Source organism: Idiotropiscis lumnitzeri, chromosome 10, assembly GCF_059441095.1.
Source record: "Idiotropiscis lumnitzeri isolate Australia: NSW breed Sydney's pygmy pipehorse chromosome 10, RoL_Ilum_1.0, whole genome shotgun sequence".
Classification (NCBI taxonomy): domain Eukaryota; kingdom Metazoa; phylum Chordata; class Actinopteri; order Syngnathiformes; family Syngnathidae; genus Idiotropiscis; species Idiotropiscis lumnitzeri.
This window is the reverse complement of record NC_142400.1, coordinates 2,562,817-2,573,295: the sequence shown is the minus strand read 5'-3', so window position 1 is coordinate 2,573,295 and position 10,479 is coordinate 2,562,817. Positions and strand designations below refer to the sequence as shown.

General features: G+C 37.5%; 1 protein-coding gene across 1 annotated transcript; it reads left to right on the top strand.

Annotated features, from left to right (window-relative positions):
* Window positions 1-399: 399 nt before the first annotated feature.
* On the top strand, window positions 400-10,261 carry LOC148328594 (myelin-associated glycoprotein-like). The gene is made up of 11 exons (XM_088307379.1): window positions 400-803; window positions 1,433-1,674; window positions 2,447-2,570; window positions 2,842-3,147; window positions 4,368-4,625; window positions 5,395-5,655; window positions 5,858-6,124; window positions 6,600-6,905; window positions 6,980-7,061; window positions 7,837-7,909; window positions 8,879-10,261. The coding sequence occupies exons 1-11, from the start codon at window positions 755-757 to the stop codon at window positions 9,185-9,187; spliced, it is 2,277 nt and encodes a 758-aa protein (XP_088163505.1). The 5' UTR covers window positions 400-754; the 3' UTR covers window positions 9,188-10,261.
* The last annotated feature ends 218 nt before the right edge of the window (window positions 10,262-10,479 follow it).

The window sequence follows — 10,479 nt, the reverse complement described above, 5'->3', positions numbered from 1 at the left end:
GGGTTAGGGTTTGAGAGTTGGGTTTTGAAGTGGGGTTTCAAACTAGACACACACTTGCGCAATCACATGATCTTGGTGGTTAAGTTTTATTTGTCCCCTTGGGATGGGTCACATCTTTGGCAGAAAAAAAATGTTTTTTTTTTTTTTTTTTTAACTGTCTTACTTCTTTACATGCCCCAAATCTGCTGCGTGAAACAGGGGTGTGTAGACTTTTGCTGGTTTAATTTCTGCCCATTGCAAGGATGTTCTTTCTGTACTTGCAACAGCACATTCGGTTGGTTCATGTCGGAACAGCTTTCAAAATTGCTGTCGAAATGTTTCTGACCTCAAAAGCAATTTCCTGCCTTAGTCATGCAAAAATCAAACGATCAAAAGTCCCTTTTTAGCGCAAGACTTCCTTTTGAGAGGAACAGCGCAAATTGTTGGAGATATTTCCTTGTGGAACAATTTCAGTGCGACCAGATTTGCCTCCTTTACTCTTTGTTTTAATTTTTTAATTTTTTTATTAGCAAATAAAGATACTTTGAGCTTCCTTCATAGAGGTTGACAGCTACACACACACACACCCCCACACACACACACACGCACGTGTGTTTAGTGAGAGTGCAGAGGAACTGTGAGCAGTTGAATTTGAAGACGTCCTCAATTCGAGCGTGGCCATCGGATCCAAGTTAAGCCGAAAAAAAGTAACTGGAAACAGAGACTTTCCACATTTTTTTTTTTGTGCATCAGCAAGGAGAGGGAAAAAAATCAAATGACACACATCGCTGTGAAGGTTTTTCTACTTTGCGGTCTGCTTGAAGGCAAGTCATATGTTATTCTTTTTTTTTTTTTTTTTCTTAATTAGCTTCCCGTTGGGCTAGTAAACGTTCAAATGCCGTGAAAATACAACGATTTTCATTGTTTTAGTTGAATTATTTCATTTTCTAAATTCCCAAAAGTGCATCGGAGATGACAATGATTTTCTTTTTTATATCTTTAAATGAAAAGTACATCAAAAATAAAATTCATTATTTTTTTCTATATGACTCAAGGTTAGCGTTGTCATATTGAAATAAAAAGTACCATAAATCTTCTTTTTCCTTCACCTTTTCCAAGGACATTTGGAAAAAAATATTCACGAATAAGAATACAAAATTTAGATTACAAGCCTCTTATTAGAATACGTTTATTGAAATCTTTTTTTTTTATTTTGTTCTAAGACATTTTTATATAAAAAGTGAAAAATTCCCAATTTTTTTTTAAAAATTACAAAATTTAAAAAAATGTTTTATCTTGTAGATCCATAGTTGCACCTATTGAAATAATTTTTTTAACCCAAAAAAATATGAAATGATTTAATTTCTTGAAATAAATATGTTATCATTGTTCTTTGTATTGTTATTATAAATTTTTTTTTGTTGTTTTTGTCTGACTATCATCATGGTTTCAGGCATCCTGTGTCAGGAATGGGCGACTGTGTTGCCGTCGTCCGTGCAGGGCGTGAGCGGCTCGTGCGTTCGCATTCCCTGCAGGTTCACCATGCCTCCGGAATGGGATCCATTTTTGGACCGCACCTGCACCGCCATTTGGATGCGAGGCTATTACAGAACGCAAGTGTTCGACTCGAGCCGCACGAGGGAGGAGAGTGCCTATCTGGGTCTCCTGCAAGGAACCCTCACCGGGAATTTGCAAGTAAGAATAAATGCGATGTATAAATATATGAAGATAAAAATATACAGCCATGGAGCGAGGCCAATGTTGAGTTCAGATTTTGTTACTGTGACAACCAGGGCTACGACTATTGTACTCGCTCAGAGTGCGAAAAAAAAAAATAGTGAGCACGCGTAACGAGAGAAAAATTGGTGGAGGCGGTACTTCATCACTAAGCTGCCCAATTACACTTGTCAAATTGCAAAAAAAAAAAAAAAACGTAAAAAATATTTAAATTGCATTTTTAAAAGAAGTCGATTTTCATTTTTTTCGTGAAATGAAGTGTCCAACGTTGCCGTTGATGCTAGCTTCCAATGATAGCATGGACACTCACTTTAATTCTAGCGTCACAAAGTTACTTTTAACGTTGACTTCCGAATTTAGCTTAAAGTTATCGTAAAAATTAACTTTCAAAATTAGCTTTACAAAGCTGGCTTCCAACGTCACCGCTAACGTTAGCTTGCAATGTTAGCTTCAACATTTGCTTGCTGCGTTAACTTTCATGTTCACTTGGGAAGTTAGCACCAAAAAAAAGCAACGTTCGTTTCTGACGTTAGCGCCAGCATTACATTTAACCAACCTTAGAATCTAAAGTTAGCTTCAGCGTTACCTTTCGCATTAGCTTTTCCAAAGATACGTAGATATTTTTTTGGGAATTTTTTAAATAATTTGCAAGTAGAGTGTTTACAGCACTCATTTGATATTTACAAGTGAAGTTTATTGTATGTCTAAGCGTGATTTTGTCCCGTGTCAGGAAAAAGACTGCAGCACCATCCTTGACGATATGACGGCATACAACGACTATTATTACTTCAGGCTGCACTGCGACAACAGTCTCAAGTTCAACTTTCCCCAGAGCGTCTTTGTGGACATTAAAGGTTGGTTCCGAAGGCTGCTTTCAAGTCAGAGTTTGGGTTTCAAGTTAGATGAACTCCTAACTCGTAGACTGTGTCCAAACCCAGGCTGCAAATTGTTAATCTAGATTTTGAAAACCACGTGTGATCGGGTCATGCCTGAAGTGACGTCATGCAGCCGGGAAAAAAATGCGGGCCTCGTAGGACGCAGCCTGTGAATTTGGACACAGCCAATGTTCTGCACACATTTACCGGCAAGAAGACGAGTTGTTCTTCATCTCGTGTGATGTCGCAGACTCGGCACCCAAGCCCACTATCGCTCCAAGCTCTCTGGAGGTTAACGAGGGCGACGCGGTGGCTCTGGAGTGCTTGGCCAACGCTCTTTGCCCAACGCTGCCGCCACTCCTGACGTGGACGCCACAGCTGGGTGCCGTCACGGAGGAGGAGGAGGCGGAGGAGCCGGCGAGGGTCATCGCAGTCATGAATTTCAACGCGACTTACCAACACAACAGACTGAAGGCGACCTGCAGCGCCATCTACAGGAGGCAAGCGGGACGCACTGAGCTGTTGACAGAACGCGAGTTGACGCTTCAAGTTTTGCGTGAGTTGTTTTCGTTTAGAAAAAGAAATGTATTTATTTTTGTTGCAAAATACATTCCAAAATAATTTAACACAATTTCAACACCAAACACTTCTTGTTTTGGGATAAGGCGAGGTGTGAAAAATGAAATTCATTAGAGTTAAAAAATTTAATTAGAAAAAAATATTTTATTTTCTAAATAAAATTGAGTTTATTTTAAGTTTCAAAACATCCTTAATAATTTCAATCACAATTTACAAATGCAAAAAATAAAAAAGAAATAATTGGGACGTATTTTCAAAATTCCACAAAATGTCTAAAAGATTTTTTTAAATGAATAAAATTAAGAATTAAAAATAAATTCTAAATTATTTTTAAAAAAAGTTAAAAATCTAAAGCATTTTTCATATTATTTTCAAATAAATAGATTAAAATTTTGAAAATAGCTAAAATGAGACTCAATTTTTAACAAATTACATGAATTATTATTTTAAAAAATATTTGATTCCTTGTGAAAACATAGTTAATATACATTCTTTTTACAAATACAAGAAAAAACAATGCAACATAATTAACAAAATGAATTTAATTTATTTTACTTGATAAAAAACTAATTCAATTAAAAAAAACAATTAAGATAGAATAATTTAAATGTAACGTATTAATCCAGATCAAATTAAATCTATTTGATCTTATTTTAAAATGCATTGATGAAAATGGAAAATGTCAAATTAATTACATTTGAAAAAAAATCGGATTGCTATAGTTGAGGATCATTATACTTCAGCAAACCTTACAAAATATTTAGTTTCTATGTCACTTTGTACTTTGCGCGCACACAAATGAGGAAATGGAACTGAAGGAAATTGCATACTGTATATTACCTCATTAAAAAGTCTCCATCTATCCAAACTGTACTAAGTGCGCAACAATGTCATTTACTCAATCTTGTATAAAGTACCTGACAGTGATACTTGGCTAAAAGTGTAAGTGCATCTGAACACAAAATCATCGGGTACAATAATACTTCAAAGATAAAAGTAATGTCAGTGTAACAAATGCAGTGCAGTCAAAGTGAAAGTTGCCAAAAAAAGTATTTCTATGCAAAAAAATGAGTCTTTTTACTCAGTTACATTAAAAGCTCAAATCTAACGAAGTAAAGTACAGATGCGTGATGTACGTGAGTTGAAGTATCCATTGTATCCGAGTAAAAGTATTCCGGTCTTATTTGTTTTGTTCAGATGGTCCTAAGAACACGTCGGTGAGCTACCCGGGCCCCGTGACGGCGGGCACGTGGGTCACACTGACCTGCAACACCATCGCCAACCCTGCGGTGAGCGCGTACACGTGGTACCAAGTGGACGCCGGTCAGGTGACGCCGGTGGGAATCAGGAAGCGATACATCGTCGCCGTCACGGAAGACGCGCCCAGCTTTCACTGCGGGGTGCGCAACTCCTACGGGAAGCAAAATTCGTCCGTCATCACCATTGATGTTCAATGTGAGTCCAGCTTTCGTTAGCTTGGATGCTAACAGTTGCTATGCTAACCACAGATAAGAAAAGAGATACGCCAGCACGCTGTCGCAGCCCAGCTAAGCTACGCCATGTTGGGAGGGGCAACTTCCCATCAACGGCGTTCATTGACATTGAAATTCAGTTGTAACTTGCTCACTTCGCAACCGATTTTCACGAGTTTTCCTTTTTTTTTTTTGTCAATGCCAAAACCTGTGCTATCAATACAGACCATTGGGGGAGGGGGATGAGTTGTCATCGTGTTCCCGAGCGTGGCGACATTCTGTCCTCTTGCCGTCCATGCGCATTCCGAATGCGCGGCTATTTTTCGCGCTACTAGCTTAGCCTCGTGTTTATAAAGACTCATTTACGCATTTATTAGGTTTCTTCGTTTGACGATGAAAGTTAAGAGTGGCTCATTTAGAGTCTTAAGAACACTTTGTCAGATTCATTAAGAATTAATTAAGTACATTAGCTGTTCATTTTCCATACCTACCCAGAAAAGGTTCGGGTGGGTGTGACATTTTCTTTTTCTTTTTTTTTTTTTTTAGATCTACCCTCTCACAAACGTAACAAAATAAAAGCAAATCTGAAGTTTCTTAATTATTCTTTATTGTAACCCTGACAACATCTGGAATTGTCAGGATGATTCGAGTCGATTTCCTGCTAATTTATATTAAATCATAAGGAAAGTGCCAAACTTTGGTGGTTGTAATAGTAATGTTATTTTTAATTTTTTTTTTTTTGCTGTTAACAGTTCCTCCCAAGGACACCACAGTGATCGTGGAGCCGCTCGGCACAATCGTGGAGGGCACTCCGGTAATCTTTCTGTGCCAGAGCCGAGCCAAGCCGCCCGTGCACAACTACAGCTGGTCCATAAATGGCGGAGAGGACCTGCAGATTGGCGACCTCCTGACCCTGGATCCCGCCCTGCCCAGACACAGCGGCGAATACCGCTGCAAGGCCACGAACCTGCTGGGAGAGGAAACGTCTGCAACTGTTCAGATGGACGTTCAGTGTAAGGATGTTGGACGTCGTGAATGCGTGAGCTCTGTGAATTCATTCATTTGCTGAATGGAGCATGACAAGTGTGTCTGCAGGATGATGACGCTCCTCCAATTAATCCAATTTGAAAAAAAATAGTTTAGACACAAACTCAAGACATCACTCACTTGGCCACACGCCTTCAAAGGTCATTAGCACGCACCTTTGTGTTACAGATCCTCCTAAGAACACGTCGGTGTCCGTGTCGCCATCTGGCTCTTTACCCGACGGCACCGCCGTGACTTTAAGGTGCGTCAGCTTGGCCAACCCGCCGGCCACCAACGTCACCTGGTACCGAGAGAACGCCGGGGAGAGGACGCTGATGGGCTCGGGACAGGAAATGACCTTCAACGTCACAAAGCTGTCGCGGGACACGTTTTATTGTGAAAATCTCAACGTTCACGGGGCCCAGGCGGCGCAGCCGATCGCCATTGACGTCACATGTGAGCAATAAATGACCTTCGAAATGTGCCGTTTGGTCGGCAGGTCTATCATAAAGAGATTGGCAAAAAAAAAAAAAAACATAGCAAGAAGGCTGGACTGACTTGCCATCAAACACACAAAAAGACAACTTTGGGGAAACTTTCAGTACCAAAAAGAGCCTCACTTAGCAACATGAAATTGGGTAGTCATGTCTGTTGTGAGTAGAGCGACAAAAAAAGCTAATAGAAACTGAAAAGACAAAGTAAGAAGAGACCCACAAAAACAATGTCACCATGAACTATGCCTGAAAAGACACCGTAAGTCTTCATTTGATTTGAAGCAACCAATTTGGCATGTTAGCACGCTTGGCATTTTTTTTAATTCAGTCACTGAAGATACTTTCACTTAGACATGGCTACCAAATTTCATGTTGAATAGGCCCACAAAAAAAAGTGTGAAGGAGCCATTTCAGAAAATGCCGTTTACTGTCTTCAGTTACCCCAGAAATCCTGACATCCTCCCACTGCCAGCACGTGTCGGCCCAGACGAGATGTACCTGCGATAGCCAAGCCAACCCGCCGCCCTCCCTCCACTGGGAATTGTTCAGGGTGCTTGTCAATCACTCGGACCAGCGACCCATCACGGAGGAGGTCCTGGACAGCGCCACCCGGAGGAGTGTCATCATCCTGCAGCGCCTGGACAGTGAAGAATTATTAGACTCCTCACTGGTTTGCTTTAGCGTCAACCCGTTAGGATTTGACAGTTTTGTCTTCAACATGTCCTCCCCTGCCGCTCAGACAGGTCTCTTTGATTTCGTTTTGATTATGATTGCTATGATCTGCGAGCATCACTCATGATTGTCTTTGTCTTTTCAGAGGTGACGGTTCTGATTGGTTCAGCTGTGGGGGTGATGACCTTGCTGATCTTGAGTCTCCTGCTGCTCTTGTACATTTGCAGGTGAGCACACAGGTGACTCAATAAGGTATAAAACAATTAGTTGAACATGTATAAAACACAAATTACGATATATAAGACCAAAAGAAAAATATGTACAGATGTTATATCAAAATGTTAATGTTAGATTTAGCTTACTATAAAAACAGATTATAAATTAAACATATATTTTATATATTAAAGATATATTTTATATATTAAAGATATATATATATATTTTAATAAAAAAAACATGTTTAGAGCAAATACATTAGCACAAGTATACAATATTTTTAAAATAAATTAAAAATCTTATTAATTAACAAAATGTAAACATTTAAATTTTAGTAAGTGGTTTGACTTTACCTTGTTATTTTACATTTTAGAACTAACCGTTTAAAATACACAATAAAAACAATATAAAATGTAAAAAAAAAAGTTTATATTTTTATTTCAAATGTATTATTTAATTTAGCTGAATTTAAAAACACTTGAAAAATATGTATATGTAAAAATACATTTAGGTCTACTTACATTCTTAAATATTTTAAAAATATATACAATAAAAAAATAATGTACAAGAGTAAAATAAAATGTTTGATAAAATATACCGATATAATAACATGTTAAATTTTTTGTGGTTGTCTTTAGGACACATTAAAAACAGGTTTTCCAAACACTGTTTAACAGTGTTTGGCAATAAGCTTGATTACACTTTACAACGGAGCAAACAAGTTGGCTAGAGACAAACATTTTCCAAAATGAGTTTTTTGATGTTTTTGTTGCGTTTGTCCTGCAGGAAAACCAAACGCACCTTCCCACCCAGCGACAGACGAACAGACAATGCCACTGACTTTTTGGTCACCAATGAGGTGAGTTAAAGAAGTCAACATGAATAACTGTCTGCTAATTGAATGTATTTAAGTTAAACCCTTCGTTTAGGTTACACAAGATAGCTGTACAATTTTCTTTGTGTAAAATTAATCAATTCTTGGGACAAATTACATACAGGTATATAAAAAAAATCTCATCAATGAAAACTAAGTCTGGTTTTACAAATTACTAACGTTGGTCGGAAACCTCCTTTATCCAAATGTGGTCAATTTCACATTATTCCACAAATTTTTCATATTGGACAGTCCCCATGCGGCGATGTTAATTTGACAAATTATTGACCAATCCAACGTGTCGAATACATTGATATAATGTTAATTGCTGAACAAACATGGTGACTTGTTTTCAAAAAGTGATTGTTTTGGAGATGTGAGGGTACTTTTGATGCCAGCAAAAGAACTGATTAAAAAGGTTCAAAGACAAGAGGAAACAATAATGCCAAAAAATAAACAAAAACCTGGAAAGAAAATAACATGGAATCACAAAACATAATAAAACAATAAAATAGAAGGTATAGAATAAAAAAAATGCCAAGTCACAAAATCCAAAAATTAAAAACACAAAATCAAATAAAAATGTTTAAAATGTAAAAGTAAATAAATGAAATAAAACACAAATGAAATTGAAAATGAATAAAACAAATAAAATCCTAACATAAACAGAACGAATGCAACAATCTAATAAAATAGAAAAAAAATAAAACTAAAATAAAAAGTAAACAATTTTTTTAAAATGATTTTTTTTTTTTTACTTTATTTTAATTTTAATAAAACTTTTAAAAAATTCTAAAAAAAAATGTTACTACAGACTTTGCAACCATAACCAGATCGCTGATTTTATGTCAAAGGTCTATTTTTTTCTATTGTTTGTTTCTGGAGGAAAAATAAAACACCCTCCAATGTGTTATTCTTATACCAGAACGCCAAACAAATTTCGTGTGTTTTCAGAGCAACACTTCCCACGCCAATCCCATTTATGCAAACAACGCCGACTTGGCTAAGGTGGCGCCGCCAGACGATGACGAGTTGCACTACGCCCACGTCAACGTGGTCAAACTGCAGGTGCGCGACCACGCCGAGATACGAGGACTCTCCTCCGTCACGGGTGAGTACGCAGAGATACGACTGCGCACCGCCGAAAGCGACAAGGGCGAGGAGCAGCAACCAGATCCGGAACCGAAGGAGGAGGAAAAGGTGGAGGCTGCTCCTACTGGACAAGAAGTGGCTAGCGAAGAGGTTGCAGCCTCGACAGAGTGAAAGATTTCAGTGGTTCTCAACACACACACACACATTTATTGAAATATAGTCCCTTGTAATGAGAAAAATCTGCAATATAGTTCTATCAATACCCTATTTAAATACTACATAAGCATGCTTTTTAAAAATGTTCTTTTATAGCATTTATTTTTTTTAAATGTCTTTAAACACACTCTAAAATAATACACACAGAATATATTTAGAGCAAGCGCAACGGATAATACAAAAACGTAATTATGATTACTCGTAAATAATGTGAAACTACAGCCGTCGCTTTCTCTAGTTGCGAAAAGCAAATCTCCTTTTTTCCAGAATAAACATTTCCCATTACACATAACTAATCAAGTCTAAAGATGTACAGTAAGGGCGCCTCCATTGTGCTATTTCATTCATACTTTGGTCCAACTCACATTCGAAAGCGCTATATAAATAAAATTGTATTGTATTCAATTGTATATTTATATGCAATTATATTGGGATTGATTCCACTGTCACCCACTAGATGGCGGCACACTTCACTGAGACAGTAAATTTGACAGATACAAACGACAGCCTTTTTTTTTTTTAATTATTCAATAATCCTGTTATTAACGCCTAAAGAACGTGACAGATTTATGTTCATTTTGTAATTTACTGTACATCTTTGGGCATGATAATAGATGTATGTTTTGAGATGATGAGTTTGTCAGTTTAGAAGAACAAGATTTGTATGTTGTAAACAGAGGTATCGACACACTACAATATTTTCTGTTAGCCATTACGCTTGCAAACTCACAATGGTGGCGCTTCCTTTTTGCACCGCCGCTACAATCATGCCATAAATAACATGGCCGACACTCTATAAAATACAACTGTGGAAATATGTTACTCTGTAAATGTTGGTAAAACCCCTTGGAAAAAAACAAAACTTTTTTTGGGGGGGGGAGTTCTTGTTCTTTCCGCAAATAATTTGATTTAAAAAAATATTTAAATACTTTAAATTAAAAAATGCCACCAACAGCATTGACATTTTTGAACGGATGTACATACCTTAAAAGACATGTTAATTTTAATAAAACTATGTAGAAAAACAAATTAATTTTTTTCCTTTTTCCTTCTGAGAAACTCAGGTCACTAAGTCGTGACCCACCAAGCCTCTGTCTCCCTCTGGTGGTCATTGTTACTTTTCACGTTTCTTGGCTGGGTTGTGACCGTGATGACAAATTCGTTTTGTGTTCATACTTGGCCAGTAACAACTATTGTGAATCTGAACTATATGAAAAACAAACACTGCTCACGCCTCACAGATGACA